The sequence below is a fragment of the Pyrus communis genome, chromosome 17 (assembly GCF_963583255.1).
Source record: "Pyrus communis chromosome 17, drPyrComm1.1, whole genome shotgun sequence".
In the NCBI taxonomy this organism is placed as follows: domain Eukaryota; kingdom Viridiplantae; phylum Streptophyta; class Magnoliopsida; order Rosales; family Rosaceae; genus Pyrus; species Pyrus communis.
Genome location: NC_084819.1, coordinates 4,900,099 through 4,921,119, shown reverse-complemented (window position 1 = coordinate 4,921,119; position 21,021 = coordinate 4,900,099). Strand labels below are relative to the sequence as shown.

Here is a 21,021-nt window from a genome sequence, read left to right as displayed (position 1 = left end):
CATGCAATTAATTACACACACCACTCAACCCTTTTCTATCCCTTGTGCCGTGCATCCTCTCACCAAGAAAGCAAACAAGCCACATGCATTACACCCCACATGTCCCTTTAATCATTCAATCACCCCATTCACACACCTTTTCTCCAACCTTGCCATGCATCACATGCATTTCCAACACATTCTCCCTTACCTTTGCCGTGCACATCAACAATTCCAGCATCTTCACATGCTTTCCAGCTTTCCCTTTCATTTCCAGCTCTAACTCTTCATCATTGCTGCCACCTACATGCATTATTCATTAACCTTTCATCATGTAGCCAGAAAATTAGCAAGAAAACATCAATGCCATGGGCTTTCAATGCAATTCCAGCATCTTCACATGCAATTCCAGCTTTCACATGCTTTCCTAGCTGTTTGTTCATCATTAATTAGCCACTTGCATGCTTAAACAAACAGCCATTTACACCTTCATTCTCCTATAAAAGCCCTTGCATTCACTCCCCATAACATCTCAATTCCATTCACAACACAACACACAACACAAACACACATCCATAGCCGTGCATATCCTTCCATTTCTGTGCAGTTTTTCTCCTCCATTGCAGCCACTATCCAACCACTTCCCATCCCTCCAAAACACTTCACATAATCCCCAAAGCTCACCTTAGACCTTGTGCTACAACAACGAGGAAGAAAAGAGTGCCTAAACGTTCATACAATTCAAGTTTGAGTTGTTGGAATGTTTAGGTGTTTCTTTGATTTCAATGTTTAAATTCAATTCTCTTTGTTTTGTACGTATGAGGAATGGAAGAGAAGAGTGCCTAAACGTTCATACAATTCAAGTTTGAGTTGTTGGAATGTTTAGGTGTTTCTTTGATTTCAAAGTTATGACGAACTAATCCCCCTTTAGCTAGGGGGTGATTCGAAACTATGTTTATATTTGCAATATGAATTGATTAACTTTCGTTGGAATTTCATAAGTTGTGGATTCAATTCGTTTAACCGTTTGATTGATAACTTATTTATGTACGTTTATTAAGAATGCGCGCTTAATTTTCATGCATGAATATGACGCTAGAATATAAGTGAGTTTCACCTAATCGTTATGAACTTATATTCATAAGTAGTGGAGGTTGCTTATAAACAATCGCGTTAAATGAATTCTTGGCACGAGTTTCATGCTCATCATAGTAACGAATGCCTCGTCAACACTTATAGTTTTCATAATGCTTAATGATCTTTGATTGTATCTTTATTGTGATGTTCACGTAAAGGACTTTTGGAGAATGTTGTGAATTGCGTTGCGCAAACCCATCCAATTCATTAACTTAAGGAAAACTTGACGGTTAATTTAAGCGGACCTAATTAACCCGGAGTGTTGAGTTTCATAATTTATCGAAAGACCAACTGAGAATCAATCTTGTATGCAAGTGTAACATGTGTGAGAAGAACCCCTTGGCTATTCCATCATCCATATTTTCATCACATACATATTTACATTTTGCCCTTAATTATATTCTGTCCATTTAATTTAATCTCATCCAAACACAATCCCCCCCCCATATTTTGTTAAGTTTTTACAATCTATCTTAGTTTGTGTTTTTAAGTATTTGGAGTCTTGTGTACTTGTTTTGAGTTCTTGTTAAGTAAGTTAAGTGTTTTACAAGTTAGTTTTATTCATTTGAGTCAAGTGTTTAGCACCCCTAGTTAATCCCCGGTTAGAACGATCCCTACTTACATCATTACTACAATTGTCACAAATAGGGTTTAGTTTGTGTGCGTATAATTCTCGCAGCAGTTAGCTTGTTAGACATAATTTCGAAGAGAACCCGCATTAAATAGTAATGTCGATTGGGTTCATTTGTTAAAAAATTAAAAATAAATAAATACACACACACACTTACTCAACAATTTTCCCATACTCAACTCCCTCTTGCACACCATAATCAATTTTATGAGTTTTTGTATTTGTATCACATTTACCGACTACATTATTCACCACCTCACAGATGAGGCCTACATATATTAAAGAGGCGGGTAACAATACAGTCAGTACATACATACAAGTGTTTCCGGAAACCAAGAGTATGGAATTGAAATATTGATAAGAGCCATGACATAAAAACTTTTATTGATGTATTTTATTTTCATATAAGAGCTTTCTGTCGATCAAATCCATACAACACAAGTAAAAAGATAATTAAGAATACAGGAAAGGAAACAAAACAAACAGGGAAAAAAAATATCAAGGTAGTAACAGTTTGAGGGAAAATAGGGTAGCCCCTTAGATAGTGTAATTTGGGTTCGTTTCGATGTCTAAACCCCTTAGCTTTGCAAAGGACTCGACCTTCCCCTTCAGAGTGTGAAGCTCCCTTAGTCTGCATTGATAGGAAACACCAAAATTTAAAGTTAGGCAACACACACAACACTGCCAAAACAAATCGTAAAAAATTATTTACGGAAATGCTCTCTTGCCAAACTATCTTATGTTTCAAATTATGAATCTGGATCGCTAGTATTATAGTGTACAGAGTCACGGTCTGTAAGTATATGTCTGGCAAGAGAATAGTACTTATGTTATCATTTTCTTCTGAAACTTGAATACTATTGCTTTGTGATCAATGTCCAACTTAAGAAAGAGAACCAACCTTGCAATCTCTGCACGTCTCCTGGCTTCTTCAGCCATGATGCTAACATCCCTGAATGTGTGCCTCTCAGGAATGTTCTTTGCCTCCATAGATGGGAGGCCATGGACTGTCCGCTGTTCTGCCGCCCATGCAGCCTCACGGAACTCTTTACCAAAGTCTTTTTGGGTGTTGAAAGCCGTCTACAAATTTATACACATATACATTGCTATGCTGTTAGAACGCGTAATAAAAAAGGTTTTTCAAAATTATTAAGAGATGGATGGTTCATATTCACTTACTCTTTTGTTCAATACCAAACTCCAGGCCCTCCCACTGAGTGCATATCGAACAAAAATCTTGACAGGATCAAGTAGCATGTAGATTAGAATGTTGTATATCCACACGACACCACACCATTTCCAGCCGATTGCTTGAATTCTAGCAAATTCCCATGTTGCTACAGCAGATAATAATGTAGCAATCTGCAAGGATGCAAAATATTTAATTTTCAAATGTGAATTACATGTTAGTTTAATATAAAGACTAAAGTTTCTGAGCATAAATAAGTACATAAACAACTTCCTATGTGTTAATTTTGATTAATATGAAAACAAAATTGAATGCTATTCGATTGAAACAGCATGAAACCACTTACCAGTTGAGCAATTACGAAAGCACTAAGCAGAAGCAGACCTGGTACTTCCAGGAATGACCATCCTCGGGAGCGAGTGACAAAAATTAGAGCCTGGCTGATGGTGCTAACTTGAAGGTACAGAGCAGATGAAAGCTTGTCATTCATTCCCCGATTGAGGGTCTTGTTGGTATAATAGAGATTCTCGTTGAAGATATCTTTTACACCGAATTTATTCTGCGAGAGAGAACAATAGAAGGTGAAAACTTGATCATTGTCATCAAGTACAAAATGTGAGCTTCTAACAATTTCATCTATGCCAAAAGTAGAACAGAACGAAGTAACACATAATTAAGAAAAGAAACAATTACCGGAAAAAATTTAGTATCGTAAATGATCGAGAAGAATATAACTGTGGTAACGGCCAGATAACTGCCTAACACAATCCCGGTTGCAAAGATTTCACTCAGCTTCCAACTGTCAGGAACTGGAGATGGCTTAACCCTGTCCTTGGATATCGTCATAATAGTACCTGGGAAATAGCTCAAAATTTCGAAATATTTTCAGAAACAACAAGGAAAATAAATGAAAGATGAGTAGGAAACTGAGAATTCACACTCAAGAAACCCTATTGCGGACAAGCGCAACACATGATAGAACGTAAAAGGTTAGTAATGCTTACCATCATTAAGAATGGCAATGATTAGGACCATAAAAGGAGGGAAATCAAACTTCCAGAATACCGCAAGCAACAAGAAACCGAGCTGTAAAACAAACCCAGTTAGAATTGAGAACTCACATTACAGTATCCTTAGATGTCAAGTAATCTATGTATCAAAGAGATTGAGGGCTCCTTACCACAATACGTATTGTTATAGATACCGCGTATATCTGAAAAAAGAAAACAAAACCAACACAGTTACGGAAAACAACCCCCAAAATTTAGTAGCAGGCGCACTTACAGGTTCAGTTCCAAAAGGAATTAAGAGGAGAGGATCGCCTTACTGTGTAATTCTTCATTCTTTGAAAGATTGCACGGCTTGTCAAAACAGCACTAATAATCACACTCAAACCAGGTTCTGTCAGTACTATATCAGATGCACCACGAGCTGCATCTGTGGCATCGGCGACAGCAATTCCTATGTCTGCTTTCTTCAAAGCAGGTGCATCATTGACTCCATCACCAGTCATTCCGACTATGTGCTTCTTACCTTGTAATCGCTGCACGATCTCATATTTATGTTCTGCAATGAAGAATCAAATCAGACAGAAGCAATGCAAAATTGACTAGCAAAAGTTGCAAGCTGTAACAAACAGGATTACCAGGAAATACACCAGCAAAACCATCAGCATTCTCAATGAGTTCATCAATTACTAGAGTTCCATCGATACTATTCTTATTTTCACCAAGCAACGCCGATGATGGATACATGTTTGTGCCCATCCCAAGTCGTCTCCCAGTTTCTTTTCCAATTGCCAGTTGATCCCCTGTGATCATTTTAACACTCACACCCAGATCTAGAGCTCTTCTAATGGTTTCAGCACTGTCATGACGTGGTGGATCAAATAGGGGGAGAAGACCGACAAACTCCCAAGGTCCACCAGGACTGTCTTTTGTACCAGCAGGAACTTCCTGTAAATTATATCTCTTGTCATCCATAATGCTTCAGAAAAGCATACATCCAGGAGTGGTTGTTAAAATCTTGTTAATTACCTGCCGCGCAACAGCAAGGGAACGAAGTCCACGCTCTGCGAATTTTTCAATTACTGTGTGTACCCTTTTTTCAATTTCTGATTTGTTGCTTGCCAAATTGAGTATCTACAAATTACACAGAACAAATATTTTTGAAACTCAGGCCATTTTTAAATGTGAAGGACTAAGAAACTGAGATTTAAAATTGATAGATTAAGTACCTGCTCTGGTGCACCTTTGCTCACCCTGTGCATGTTACCGGTTGTGTCTATGTATGTAAGTGCTGTCCTTTTATCAGTTGGATTGAATGGAAGGAAGTGAACTTCTGTAATCCCCGCTCGAGCCTTACAAATGGACAAAAGAGAAACTCAGCTCATGGAAGCTTTAGTGAAGAAAACACATTAATGCATATGCAAGTTTGGAAACTGTAGAGAATAAAAATGTCTAATTTCTCGAAAAGTTTCAAATTTAACAGCTTCCCAAATTAGTTGACGTGCTATATCTATTTTTACACAGAAACATCATTCTTTTCCTGGCGTAATACGATAGTGTAATTATGCACTTCTTATGTACAACAATAGCACTGATATTGGAATTGTGTGGAATACTAAATTGAAATTTGAAACGCTTAATCAGGTACATAAACATTTTGTGTCATATAGTCTACTACCTCCTTAGGATCAGCTAGCATGGCAACAATTGCTGCATCAATAGCATCTTGATTTTCCAATCTTGAAGCTCTTGCAGCCATCAATACAACCGTGTCCTTTTCAACACCTCTGGCGAAGACCTGCAAATGGAAGTGTTCATCAAATCAATGTCCGTATAATCGAATACTAGGGTTCAATTTTTCTCTGTAAACAAGAAGTCTCCCTTTAACCATACGACAGGAACAAGATTATCACCTCTATCAAATTCTTGTCCACTGTTAGTTTGTTGAGAGTTAAAGTTCCAGTTTTATCACTGCAGAGCACATCCATCCCAGCCATTTCTTCAATAGCTGTCATTCTCTTGGTAATTGCACCCTGAAATGAACTCAAGCAAGTTAATTTGATTTCCAAACCGAAGAGATAGATGGTCTAATTCAGTACGGAAAATTTCATGGTTTTAGTTGAACCTGCTGAGCCAACCGATGAGAACCGATGGCCATGGTGACAGACAGAACTGTTGGCATAGCAATTGGGATGCCACCGATAAGTAGTACAAGAAGGTTGTCTACCGAAGGTCGATAACCTCTATTTTGACTAATGAAGACAATGAGCTCAATCACAAGTCCAGTGGCAATTGAACAAATGCAAAAGTTTCCAATAGATGTTAAGACCTGAAACAATCAGTCCAAATGGTACTTTAGAGATGTGCAACGAGTAAAAAGTTGTCGTGCTCAAGACAAAACACTCTAGCATAGGTAGATTTCACTGTTTCTTACATTCAAGCAACAAATTCATAGTTTTAATGCTGCTCAATTGTATGTTCATGAGCGTCTCATCTCATACGAAACATGTCTATTGGCTTGACATTTTAGCAACATGAACGTGAACTCACTCTATTAACATGAAAAGGGCCGTAAAACATATGGGTAGTGCTATTCACACACCCATTTTTACTTCTCACACACCCCTCTCAATTCCTGAAAATTGACGAAGGTGCGTGGGAGGTAAATATTGGTGTGTGAATAGCACTATCCAAAAATACTACCTGCTGAAAGTGCCCAACATGAGTTGTGTTTTCAACAAGATGGGCAGCTTTTCCAAAGAAGGTATGTACTCCAGTTGCAATGACAACCGCTTCAAGTTCGCCTTGTTTACATGTTGAACCAGAGTATACACCATCACCGGCATGCTTAGTTACTGGAAGTGACTCTCCTGTAAGAGCGGACTGAAAACAAGAAAAACAGTTAACAGAAAGTCCGAAACTGTCCGGAAATGATTTATTACACAGCGACATATGACTTAGCTACCTGATCAATTTTTAAAGGATCTCCTTGGAGTAAACGAGCATCAGCAGGAATAATATCACCCAATTTGATACTGATAATGTCTCCAGGAACCAGCACAGAAGCATCTTCCTCACTCCATTTTCCATCTCGTAAAACCTGTTCAGATTTTGTTAACTACCAACATGATGGAAAGGAACATAACAAATGAAACATTCAGCGCAGAAAGAAAAAGTAACTGGTATATAAAAATGTGGGTAACCTTCGCCTTTGGAGCCAGTCTTGCCATAAGGGCTTGAGCTGCATTACCAGCATTGTTTTCCTCTATAAAACTTATAGTTGAATTAACTATGAGTAATATAATGATACCCGCGAAATCGTGATAATCCAGACCCAGTCCCTGAAAGAATAAAGTTTACAAAAATCAGTTCAGAAATCTAGTCTCTAGTCTCAATGGTAAAATGAACTACTAGGAACTTACGCCTCCGCGCGCAAGACATATGGACATTAACGCAGCTGCTTCCATAACCCAAGACAAAGGGTTCCACATAAATCCCAGAAATTTGAGTAGTTTACTCTCCTGCAATTTGAAAGACAGAGTTACAATGCAAGAAGGTGAAGGCTTACTAAAATAAATTCTTGTTAGGAAACAATCTATTGAAAATTAATTACAATACAAGAAAAAGCACAAGCTTAAACAAGTTATTTGAAACCTTTTTCTCTTCAAGTTTGTTGTAGCCAAACATCTCCAGCCGCTTTTGTACCTCGTCAGTACTGAGACCCGCAGCTGTACATTTCAAATTTTCGAAGACCTCCTCAACAGGTATGTTCTCCTGCCAGGATATTAAAGATTTATAAAACTGCCAAAATACTCAAAACCCTCTAATATAATAGGTAAAATCCTCTTGCAGACAAGTTTTATATGAACTTTATAATTAGCATAAAGCTTTAGGTTTTCCTGGTTTAACACCAAAAAGTAAATACATCAAGAACATGTACCAGATCAACAGCTTCCTTCAAAATAGTCTCAAGGGCATCCATCGTGGCTCAACTGTCTTGTCCCGCACTGAGAACGCAGAGATAGACAATCTGTGGATTCAGAAGTTTGTCATAAGAATAAAGTTTAAGGATGCAAAAAGTATTTAACAAATAAAACACACATCTAATACAAGTTTTTATTCCTTAAATCATCTTATAATATCTGCTTTGTGGTTTGGAAATATGAAAAATCCAGCTTAGTTGAGTGGATTTTCTTGTTTATTGAGTTTCTAAGTATCAGAAACAGTAATTACATCTAAACAAATAAACAGAAAATTTCAAATTTCAATGATTAGCAACTAATCCCAGTAGTTTTTGCCTCATCAAATCATCAAGACTCTCATCAGTCATTAAAGAGCGTTGGATATTGCATGGCAAGGAAATTAAACGATTTAGTATGTGATGGCAATCAATTGTTCAGTATAGTCGATCAGTACTAGAAATAAAAATTTCAAACACCACAGAAAACATAGTTCAAACAAGTAATATGCAACGCAAGTTGGCTAAAGTAGCGTGCACCTCCCCGCAATTTAGATTGGATTAGAACATTTCTTGAGTTAAAGAAACAACTAAAGGGCTTTAATCTTGAAATGCCAATTAATTTACCAAATCCTTCGGAGAGAACTTAAAACAGCCAGCTTAATTGTTTCAGGTGAACATACTCGGCGATCACCAAACACCAAGACCCCTGATCAAAAACCAGAATCCAGAGAAGATGACCTTTTGTGCCGTTGGAGAGAGCGATTGAAAAACTTACAAGAAGTTGGAATATATATACTGAGCAACCAATGCCATGCAAAGGACACTGACGTAAGAATTATATGCCAGTCTTTGACAGATGAGAGAGAATTGGGAAGAAGAAGACAAAATGGCGAGCTTCTGAAACAACGCCGCAGCATATCCAGCTTAGCAAAAACTGTACTCTCCAAAGATACGAGAAACTGACGTCTGAAAGTGAAGGGATTGGTCATTGTTGCATAGAAGCAGGAGGGATTCCCGATCTGGGAACGACATACGTAAAACAAAATGAATTGAAAACTCAAAGGTCGCAGTCCTGAAAAGCCCATCAATGATCAATCAAGTACTTCTTTGGTTTCTTTGGTCACAAAACGTCGGACTCTATGGCAGTACTTATTCTTTCAAATGCTTATGTACAAAAAACTCCTTTTTACGGCAGTACTTATTCTTTCAAATGCTTACGTACAAATAAAAAACTCCTTTTTACCGTTTAAGTTTATAATCCAAAACTGTATCCGATTGATGATTGACTTTCTAAATACACATTAGTTATGTAAACCGGGCCACAGCGGTTCGAGTTCGACTTGCATTATCTTGTTTTGGCCTCGTTCAAGCTGGGTTAATCAGCAAAACAAGTTTAATTTGAACAAAATATTGAGCTTGCGAGAAAAGTGAGCAGAGGTTAAGTATTGATACGTTCGGCTCATAAAACTCGTGAGCAACTCCTACCATTTGATGTTGAACGGATAACCATTTCATAAAAATTTAACTTATTATTTTGAGTTATTTTGGGATGTATTCTTTCAATTAAAAACTCGACTTTGGTTTACAACCAAGCCAAGCCAAAGCTAAGGTCAAGCTTGAAAAAATCATTTGAGCCGAGCTTGAGCATACGTGTACGAGCTTTTCTCGAGCTTGAGCACAGATAATGTTATGTGAGCTCAGTTTAAACACCTTCATATTTGACGCTACCCGACTTGTGACACCCATTTTAGGTTGCACCGCATACCTCTAGGCAATCTTGTTTCGGTCATAAGCACAACAACGGCACACAAAAACGCAAGTTAGAAATCTTACATACAAAGTATCCAACAGAAAGTTATTCCTCTTTGTTTTATTTTTTTTATTTGAAGAATTGTAAACTAATCACCTTATTCAAGTTATATTAGTTTTATATTTTGGAGAAGAAACTTTCTTTTGTTCTTTATTGGGTATCAAACGGATTCAGATTATCTATACTTGGGTTTTTGGTGCTTTTATTATACTTGCGGTTAAAATACGTCATTTTTATACAAGTTATAAAAACAGGATTCGAACACAATACCTCTAATGTTGAGATAAAGGATGTTAAGCACTTCATGACAATATTAATTAGTGATTTGTCATAATAGGTAAATATTAAACTCGTCATATATGTGATTTGAATCTAAAGCTCTTACTTATAAGTATGAATAAATAAAACTAGACCGTATTGTTAGTGACTAATTACAACAGGTATTTGGTTCCTACCATCCCAAACAAAATAAATAAACATGCTCATAGTTAATAATTAAAAAAGAAAATTAAAAGATTAAAAAAGAGGAAAATTGAATCATGAAAGTACGTCTCTCTTCGTTCTTTGTATTGTGCGGACAATCCTAAGGGTCAAATTTTCATACCTTACCAGGGGACCATCTACGGTTGGAATTATTGAACTCGTTCTATAAGCATCTTTTTCCAATATATAAAAAAGTAAAGGAAAATTTTATTTAAATTCATGTAACTTTTTTTTATACCTAATTTAATCTATTTTACCCTATTGCATAATTACTATTAAGTACAAAATAAAATTAATAATAAAACTCAAATTTATCAATAAACCCTACAATTACTTTTTATTTATCCTACGTTCATTCTAGCTAAAACCCTAATAGCTCTCATCGAGAAAAATAAGTTTTTTTTATTGATGAATGGTGATTTTGAAGTTTTGAATCCTCCAATCAAGGTATGACTCAATTTATGAATTTTTTTTGTTCGTTTGATTTTAATTGTTTAGAGTTTAGAAGTTATTTTACTGTAATTTTTTGCGTCCACCTCCTTTTACCTAAGTTCAAATCTCCTCCCATAGATTATAGTAGTTTTAGATATATGGTGTCACATCCCGGCCCGGGTTGGACTACTTCCCGGACCCGCTCCACCACCGTAGCACGATATTGTCCGCTTTGGGTTTACCATTCCCTCACAGTTTTGTTTTTGGGAACTCACGAGCAACTTCCCAGTGGGTCACCCATCATGGGATTGCTCTAGCCCCCTTCTCGCTTAACTTCGGAGTTCCTACGGAACCCGAAGCCAGTGAACTCCCAAAAGGCCTCGTGCTAGGTAAAGATGGGAATATACATTTAAGGATCACTCCCCTGGGCGATGTGGGATGTTACAATCCACCCCCCTTAGGGGCCCGACGTCCTCGTCGGCACATTTCCGGCCAGGGATTGGCTCTGATACCAAATTTTGGGCTGGAGCAATCCCATGATGGGTGACCCACTGGGAAGTTGCTCGTGAGTTCCCAAAAACAAAACCGTGAGGGAATGGTAAACCCAAAGCGGACAATATCGTGCTACGGTGGTGGAGCGGGTCCGGGAAGTAGTCCAACCCGGGCCGTGATGTGACAATTTAGTATCAGAGCCTAACCCTGGTCGTGTATGTGCCGACGAGGACGTCGGGCCCCTAAGGGGGGTGGATTGTGACATCCCACATCGTCTAGGAGAATGATCCTTAAATGTATATTCCAATTCCTACCTAACACGAGGCCTTTTGGGAGCTCACTGGCTTCGGGTTCCGTAGGAACTCCGAAGTTAACCCCGTAGGAACTCCGAAGTTAAGCGAGAAGGGGGCTAGAGCAATCCCATGATGGGTGACCCACTGGGAAGTTGCTCGTGAGTTCCCAAAAACAAAACCGTGAGGGAATGGTAAGCCCAAAGCGGACAATATCGTGCTACGGTGGTGGAGCGGGCCCGAGATGTGATCCGCCCGGGCCGGGATGTGACAATTTAGTATCAGAGCCTAACCCTGGTCGCGTATATGCCGACGAGGACGTCGGGCCCCTAAGGGGGGTGGATTGTGACATCCCACATCGTCCAGGAGAATGATCCTTAAATGTATATTCCAATTCCTACCTAGCACGAGGCCTTTTGGGAGCTCACTGACTTCGGGTTCCGTAGGAACTCCAAAGCTAAGCGAGTAGCGTGCGAGAACATTCCCAGGATGGGTGACCCATCAAGAAGTTCGCGTGTGAGTTCCCAGAAACAAAACCGTGAGGGCGTGGTCGGGGCCCAAAGCGGACAATATCGTGCTACGGTGGTGGAGCGAGCCCGGGAAGTAGTTCTGCCCCGGGCTGGGATGTGACAATTTGGTATCAGAGCCTAACCCTGACCGTGGTGTGCCGACGAGGACGTCGGGCCCCTAAGGGGGGTGGATTGTGACATCCCACATCACACAAGGGAATGATCCTTATATGTATATTCCCATCCCTACTTAGCACGAGGCCTTTTGGGAGCTCACTGGCTTCGGGTTCTGTAGGAACTCCGAAGTTAAGCGAGAAGGGGCTTGAGCAATCTCATGATGGGTGACCCACTGGGAAGTTGCTCGTGAGTTCCCAAAAACAAAACCGTGAGGGAATGGTAAGCCCAAAGCGGACAATATCGTGCTACGGTGGTGGAGCGGGCCCGGGAAGTGATCCGCCCCGGGCCGGGATGTGACATATGGTTTGCTTTTGGCTCTGGTTTTGGTCACGGGCTCACAATTGCTGTTATTGGAATCGGTATTGTTGAATAAAAAATATTATTTCTAGCTTAAGAAAGCAGAACTGGAGACATGCATGCTTGTTCTGTATGAGTTCAATTTCAAGGAGGAAGAAGAAGAAGAAAATGGTGTAATTAATCAATCTTAAGACTTAGTTCTAAAGAAATGGTGTTCAATATTCATCTCTCAGCTTGAAGAGATCATGATTGGAGCTTTTAATTGCCAAAATTCAATGGTTCTATAACTTAACTCGGGAGAGACCAAAAATTATGGATCCAAAAGGCAGTACACTAGTTTGCATTGATGTACTAAACTCGGGAGTTATGGAACCAATAGGCATTACACAGCTAGCTATACTAATTACATAAATAGTATTGCCAAAAAGTCCTAATAACTTATGATAATCTGAAAGCTAACCTTGAAAAGCAAAGCACGATGTCAGGAGAGACCAACAGTTATGGGTGTAAAAATAAATTCACATATTGAATTGGGTTTATGGGGGTATATTAGGTAGTAAATTAAGGTTTAAAGAGATATTAATAATTTAGTTAAAAATCAAATGGGTGCATAAAGTAAGTTGGATGTAGAAATAGGTTACATAAGTTTAAATAAAATTTCCCAAAAGTAAATAACGGATAGTGGTGCCAAATTGACATTGTAAAAATCAAATTCGTATGTATAAGTTTCAAGGATTTCTTGTTGGACAAATTATAATAGTCAACTGAAAACAAGATGTGATAAGTCCAAAGTACATGAAATAAAGTCGTGGTTCATCAGAACTACGATTTTAAAATTTGTTTTTAAGTTTTATTTATTTGGATAAAAGAAATATTTCTACATTAAATTACACAATAAAAAATGAAAACAACTTGGGACGCGATGAAATTTATGTTTGAAAATGAGAAAAGATAAATAAATAAGTCATGAGCTATTTAGTACTACAGTTTACGAATATTTCTTTTCACTTGTAACTGAAATGTTTTAGATTCGATTTCGCCAAAGGCAAATTTGAATTACATTATTGATATCTCATTGTGAGGTTTAGTCCACCCCTCCACTCGTTTAGTGTAAATAATATCATTTGTTAAAAAAAAAAAAAAAAAAAAAAAAAAAAGGGTCATGCAAGGGCGCAATGGATGATTGGCTGTTAAAGCTTATTGCAATTGAAACAAGAACATAATATCCAAAGTTTTAAACATTTTCTATGTCATCCAAACTGGCTAACAGTAGGGACACCGTCTATTTAATTCTGTAATAATATGACGTGGTCGTTGACGATTGAATTATTACTTAAGTGTTAATTAACGTATTTATTTTCTATTAGTGACAAATCACATGACTTATAAATTTGATCTAAAAATATAATCTACCTAACATTATTCCATTTGAGTAATGTATAGTATGTGAAAACAATGTAATTGCCAGAAATTGGCATAAAACAGGGAAAACGACAACAGCCAAAATACAATTGACTTCTCATGATATAAAATAGCAATTATATAGTGTTAGACATTTGAGATCAACCCACAAAATAGCAAAACTAAAAAAAAAAAAAAAAATATATATATATATATATATATATAATTGAGAGAAATAAATAGATGGGGTTTCTCCATTTTAACTTTCTGACACTAGAAACACAATTAAAAAAAAAATCAGTGATACGTTATAAGAATTAACATTTAGGTACTGTCAATTAGGTCAAATCCATTCGGTACAGTAGTGTATGTCCGATTAATTTGGTACGGTCAATTAGGCTGTGATTTCTCTCTATTTGTATTTTTTTTTTTCATTTATCTCTGGATTCACAGTCAATTTGGCATCTAAAAGCCCCTTTTTCTTCTTTCTTCCAAATACAACGAGATTTTTGGTTTCCAAGTTTTCTGGCTTTTTTTGTTTGATCATGGTTTTTGAGTTTTCTGGGTTTCTTGATTGGAATAACACATGGAGGTTTATGGTAATGTTATTGTTATAACGAACATGTTAATTATGGATCTAGTTAATTAAGCATTCTTGAAAAATTAATTATATATTTGTTTTTCTAATTGGTTTTAAGAGAGTAATAAGGGTAAATAGGGAAATTAAAAATGCAATAAATTTATAAAAAACAATGATTAAATGTGGCATGGAATACTATAATCTGACATGGAGGACTATTTTTAGTTTTTAATCTTACATACGGTATTATTGAAAGAGCAATCTTATTTAGGGATTGAAATGAAGTTTCCTTTAAATGGATTATAAGATGCACACACATCACAATACACACTATGGCACAAGAAGATATACAAGTCACAGCTAAGCGCCATCATATTCCATGGGCAAATTATTCACACGCCTCTCTGGAGAAGGACCTTTTTTCTTCTTTTAGAAATTTGGATAAGGACTTTGGAGTCTTTTTCTTCCTTTTTCTTTCCTGTCAAGGGGATTTAATTTTACTCTTTTGTTCATGTAAACAATTATATAAGATCAACGATGATTTTGTTCTAGTAGTTTCATCGAAGTTCTACTTTAATATTTGTAGTTTCAGTTTTTGCAAGTTAACACATTTAGTTTACTTATTGTGCATTTCAAAGAAAGGAATTTGTTTCCTTTATTTTTTAACAAACGTACTCAACGCTAAAGTTATCTGTGAGGTGTTATTTGGGTCTGAAATCTAAGATTTGGGCTGAAAAGGCCCGAAGTCCAGAAAATTGTAAAATCTCAGCCCAAGAAAGGCTCGGCCTAGTAGTGAATGTCCAACCCATAAGTGAAATGGCAGAGGTTCGACCCAATCCTAGTAGAATAAGGATTGCCACATGATCAAATTTAGATGATGGTTCGGTTGAGTCCTGGAGAAATTAGGATGGTTAAGGATTAGATAGGGTTTTGATGAGGTTTGAATCATTCTAAGATCAAAATTTGTGGCTGATCAGATAAGGAATGAATTGAACTCAAAGAGGGACTAGACTCAGAATCCTAGTTCAAGTCGAAGAGGCTGAAATTTGATAGAGATAAAGGAGAGGGGTCTGATACGAAAATATCAAGGGATAATATAACACGGTTTCGCTGAATATTTGAAAGAATATTATTAATCCTATAGGGTGTACATTATATAGGCACACATGCCTTATTCCATAAGGAAACTAATTACGAAATATTACAATCAATTACAGATCGTAATCCTACCAAACATAGAACTCTTAGAATATTTACAATAAAAGACTCACATCAACACTCCTCTTCAAGTTCATCCATAGATATCGTACATGCCTATTGGATATCAATCTTGTTCATCAAAATGCTCATGCTCACCATAATGTTGTGGCATAACATGTTGATCAAGAATCCATCAGCTAAGATTCAAGTGAATCTGACGAACTAATTGTATTATGCAGCCGCTACAAAATTGAAGTCAAGACTACAAAACAAAGTGTCATTAGCGAGGGTCAAATGCCGTCCAAAAAGACATTTTGCCATCACAAATACTTACTTCCAACAGGGAAAAGCCCTCGCTGGGCATCGCAAATTGTCCCATTGGAAATACTTTTTTTCCAATTAGCCGTCAAAAATACTTTATTATCGATGCACAAGACTTGTCGTTAGTAGTTAATTTTTCGTCGGAAATGAATTTTCAAAATGACGAACTTATTTTATTTTTGACATGGAAATGTGATCGTAAATAATTATATAGTTGACAAAATTACTTTCCAAAAGACGACATGTTTTTTACACTGACGTTGACCAAATAATTGTGTCGGAAATTTTTTTTCCAACAAAATAATTTTTATTTGTGAGAGTGCACAATTGTCGCAATTACAATTTTCAACCATTAACTACTACTCTAGTGTGTCACAAATATTATTTTCATTGGAAAAAATAAAATAATAGACATTTCCAATGGAAATTGAGGCAAGAAATGTGACGACCTGTCCCTAATTTTATGTGTAATTTCTCATTGAGTGTGTAAATTGACATTTATGCCCTTGTTGGCAAAGTGACGTGGACTTAATTATGTAGCTTTAAATTATTTTTCTCACTATCGTAATTAAGCTGTACTCGTCGTTACGAGTGTGCGTTAAATTATTCAGTGTCAAAAACACTGTTTTTGATAAGGTACGGTAGATTTCTTATGATTTCATCTGTACAAATCCTATCTTTTTCTTCATTAAAACCAAATTCGTGCCTTACACCTCACCACCAATTATTTTGCTTCCCTCAACATTGCAACCAATCAAAACTCACCTTCCCTCTCTCTCTCTCCTTGCCCGAGCTTCTTCATCTCTGCAACTTTTAAGAACACGCATCAAAATTCATAGATTGAGGCTGCAAACACCACCATCATACTCCTCTCGAGCCCATAAACCCAACCATACCAACCGATTCTCAAATGGACGAGTTTTGACTCGTTGACTCGGAAGCTTTGACTCGGACGACTTAGCTTCGATGTGATCCCGACCGAGTTACGAAGTTTTGAAGGTTTTGGAAGCATCAACATAACTCTCAAGAGTCCTTAGGCTAAGTTTGGAGTGGAGACAACGTCGAAACACATGGTTTCGAAGAGTTGAAAACTAGGCTGAGACTTTCGAGGCTTTTTCAATCCTCTTCTGTCCACCTTTTGAACTTTAACAGGTACGATTTTGTTCTCCTTATCACAAGCTTCAAATCCATACAAATTTCATGCAAAATGGTTGAGAAATGACAAAGTTACAAGGTTTTAAACATTTTCCAGAAACCAACGAAAATCTCCAGATTCCAGCGAAACCAAACGACGGTCGGCGGTGGTGGATGGAGGTGACCCACTGAAGAAGATGACAAATATTCTGTCAGACTTGATGGAATATTCTAACAGTGTCAGGTTCAGTTAACTGTTTAACGGAATATTTCATCAACTATGACGGAATATTCCTGTCTTTTGTCAGATTCTACCAGGTGCGTGCCTGGGCGTGGCCACGCGTATGGGCGTGGGTTGGGCTGCGCGTGACAACTTGTCCAACCTTTGCCCGGCTAGTGGGTGGCATGTGCAGGTCCGTGACTTCAAGTAGAACATTTTCGTATATTCAAACCTTCCGTTTGAGCAAGCTATGAGGAGCTTTTCCTAGCTTCTAGTGTATGTTTTATTTAAATTAATTATTATAAGTTGTTTCACATATAGGGGAGTCTTACCTCGATGATGTATGAGGGCAAGCGAGGTTAGAGGGTTACGATCCATCGACATATCAGTGAGTGGGCATTTTGTTTTCATATATATATATATATATATATATACACACACATATATATGTATATGTATATTGTATAGTTTCCACAAATGCTTTTAAATTGGTTTATGCATATTCTGCCATGATTTATTTAATTCGAAAAATATTGTTATGTGGTTGAGATTTATATGTCGTCATAGCATACTCATATACGTTTTACTTGCTCCTCAGTGTTATACTGTTGTGAAATGCTAAGATAACCCTCTGGGATGCGCATGTAAGTTCATGTAAGTTTATTATGTTGTTTGGAATTGTTGAATCATTATGGCATGCTTTTATTCATATAGTCTACTCATCATTACTACACCCAGGTGTTAGTGCTTAGCCCAGGGCTAGGCTAGTCTTTCACGTGTTGTCCACATCAGCATCGCACGTTCACCTTGGATCCAAGTAGGTGTTAGTCCTATCGTACAGATTGCAATAGGCAATTCCGACTTGTATGTGATAGTGAATAGTGCTAGTCTTCACATGATTGTAGCATTAGAGTGTATATTATTACACCTAGGTGACTCCAACTCATGTTCTAGCATAGATTGATGAGCAATAGGTGTAGTTGTATAGGTCGCATTAGGCGACTCCAACTTGCATGCTAGTATAGATTGTTGAGCACATGATTATATTTATATTGTTGTTGAGTTATTATGCTATGGCATACTTCTGGATTTACTGTTGGCTTGCATTTTTTTCGTACTTTTACGTAGTATGATTTTCCGGAAACTATACTTGTTTTACAGCAAGGGGTTAATATGTTCAGAAAATAAATCGATTTTACAAATCTTTATTTTTGTGCCCACTCACCCTTTTATTTTTCGCCCCTCCAGCTCTTAGATAGCTGAATCACTCTATGGTGTGTGAGGATTAGCCGGCGATTTTGACATATCTCCATTTTTAACGTAGGAACTTATCCCAATTGTGTAATAAGTACTTCTCTAGTTCGACTGCTTTACCCTTATGTTATCTATGCTCTGAACATTTGTAGTTTATGGGTTCTACCCACTACTGCACACTCATTTTAGTAGTTTAATTAAGTTCTTGTTGCGGTTTTAATTTATTCACATTCTGACATCACTTACACTTTTGGTTACATCACTTTCGGGTGACGGCTAGCATACCTCGATTCTGGTCGGGGTGTGTCAAGAAATATATGCTTTTTGGTAAAAATTCCACTGAGCATTGTTTAAAGATTATTTTGTATTTCATTAATAAAAACAAATGTATATAAGATCAATGTGGTAAAGCCAATACATTCATTACAAACCTAAGATATGTGTTTGAACATATTAACACTAGTCCTCAAACTTCGAAAATGCAAACTTGAATTCTTTCGAAGATGTACAGATAAAAGCATCTTCCTTTTTGTACATACAGTGTATATAGCTCCTTCATCACTCCTTCATATAGCTCATTCATGTATCTCACTACTTCATGCAACTCGCTACAGTTTATGTAGCTCCTTGATCACTCCTCATATCTCACTACACCAAAACCACACAACCACAAATTTAATTATGATATTGTTTGGGCCCAAAATAATATTTTGGGCCGAGCTTAGGTTTGTGTTCGGTTCACTGCTCTTCCAGAAATACTATAGGCCGGCCAGGTTGTCATAAGTCGCCAATTAGGTCGGTCAAGTCCTATTGCAGAAGGGAGTGATTTGGATAAATACAAAGGTTGAATCTTTATATTACCATGAGTGTTAATGATGAAGGCACTAGGAGTCAAATAATGAATATGGTTCATTATGAAGGTGGGTTCAAAGTCCCAATTGAATTAGGACTAGCCAAGTCCTAGTTAGATCAAGATATGAAGTTTAAGTCCGGGTGTGGTTCTAACTCGGCTAGTAGCAGGTTCACTACTATAAATAGAAGAGGGAGCACACTATTCAAGCCCCTTCCAATTCAACACATAAACCTCCCTGCGCAAACTCTTGTTCTACGCGAAACCTTTTAACAACCTTGAGATTTTTATTTTCTTTTTCCGCCAACACATCTTCATTTTGGATAAACAGCACTGTAAAGGCAATCGGTGGCATCTTCAGTTTGGATAAACAACATTGTTGTCGTAGAATTAGCCGACCGCGAAGCACCTTCAGTTTGGATAAACAGTACTGCGTCGAGGTTTACAGGTTATCTATCCAAGTCTCGGCCGACAAAGATTTTCGAGTCTTTGTTGGTAGAGGTCATCTTATTAGCCTTCTCGACGAAGTGAGGTGTTACAAGTTACTAGGCTTGGCACATTGAATGTCAAGTTGTTTATGATTGGATATTCGCAAGTAAGTTTTAGAGTTTGGCATTCTAACAGCCGAACCAAATTTACCATCAAGACGTACATATCTTTCAAGTATTTATGTCCGTATAGTTTGGTGCCAGTTCGGCGTGCTTATACTGTTACGAATATAATCATCGTGATCGAACTCAGCGCCAACGATCCGTGAACTTCGCAAGACTAGTAGCCTTGTCTTCAGGCTCTAGAACCCGAAGGCCGAGACACGAACTTCGTAAAACTAGCAGCCTTGTCTTCAAGAAGTCAGCAATGCGCCCAACACCACATCAACATATTTTACTCCCCGACCGAACTCAACCGACGAGTTGGCACACCCCGCACATAACCGAATGATGTAGTTAACTTATTAATTACTCCGGCGCACAACTCCTGGGGGGAGCTAGGCCGAGGGATACCTATAGTATGACGATCACACCCAGCCTTAGTCAATCAACAAGTTCTCCAACACGATCACGTGATCCGTACACGAGTAATGTCCTTACCTTCGTTGTTAGAAAGAGGAGATCCTGTAAACGTGTGTGCTATCGAGACATTACCAGACGATTAGAGAAGGTCAATCATACGCTATCTCGATAACCCTAATGACAAACACGATCGCAAAACAAGGGCCCATGCCTCAAATTATGTGTTGTACCAGACTGAGTTGTACCGGATGGGTGATGATGATTTATTGTTATTATGCCTTGGCCCGTAAGAGGCTACTCAAGCAATTGAAGAAGTACATGAAGGAATTTACAGGGCTCATCAATCTGGGTGTAAGATGTGTTGGCTGTTTCGACGACACAATATTTCTGGCTGAGTATATTGAAGGATTGTATCAAGTACGCACAACAATGTGTATAATGTCAAATTCATGAGCCTATACAACGAGTCCTGGTCGAATTACTTCAGTCGGTCACTAAACCATGGTCGTTTAAAGGATGGTCAATAGACATAATCGACAAAATTACGCCGTCTTCCGGATCAGCTAAGCATGCATGGATACTTGTTGCAACAGACTACTTCACCAAATGGGTTGAAGCAAAGACATACGTTGAGTTAACATCTAAAGAGGTTTGTAA

At 37.7% G+C, this 21,021-nt stretch overlaps 1 protein-coding gene across 2 annotated transcripts; it reads right to left on the bottom strand.

Annotated features, from left to right (window-relative positions):
- Window positions 1–2,131: 2,131 nt before the first annotated feature.
- LOC137722613 (ATPase 11, plasma membrane-type-like) lies at window positions 2,132–15,674 on the bottom strand. Of its 2 annotated transcripts, XM_068461655.1 has the most exons (21): window positions 15,653–15,674; window positions 7,884–7,894; window positions 7,598–7,717; window positions 7,366–7,464; window positions 7,147–7,284; window positions 6,909–7,043; window positions 6,647–6,826; window positions 6,069–6,272; window positions 5,857–5,976; window positions 5,622–5,741; window positions 5,173–5,295; window positions 4,973–5,077; window positions 4,582–4,891; window positions 4,264–4,502; window positions 4,117–4,149; window positions 3,941–4,022; window positions 3,630–3,790; window positions 3,283–3,495; window positions 2,927–3,109; window positions 2,649–2,827; window positions 2,132–2,378 (listed from the first exon to the last, which is right to left on the bottom strand). In XM_068461655.1, exons 1-21 carry the CDS (start codon window positions 15,672–15,674, stop codon window positions 2,285–2,287), a joined length of 2,871 nt encoding a protein of 956 aa, XP_068317756.1. In that variant the 3' UTR covers window positions 2,132–2,284. The 2 variants fall into 2 exon arrangements, with proteins under 2 accessions (XP_068317756.1, XP_068317754.1); XM_068461653.1 differs by lacking the exon at window positions 15,653–15,674 and having other exon boundaries at window positions 7,884–7,925.
- Window positions 15,675–21,021: the final 5,347 nt, after the last annotated feature.

Excerpts from the sequence above, each read along its gene's own strand:
- LOC137722613 (XM_068461653.1), bottom strand. The coding sequence starts at position 7,925 with ATGGATGCCCTTGAGACTATTTTGAAGGAAGCTGTTGATCTG. Across the intron at positions 5,078-5,172 it reads GCAAAGGTGCACCAGAGCAG|ATACTCAATTTGGCAAGCAA; the intron begins GTACTTAATCTA and ends TGTAATTTGTAG. Across the intron at positions 4,503-4,581 it reads TTTTGCTGGTGTATTTCCTG|AACATAAATATGAGATCGTG; the intron begins GTAATCCTGTTT and ends TCTTCATTGCAG.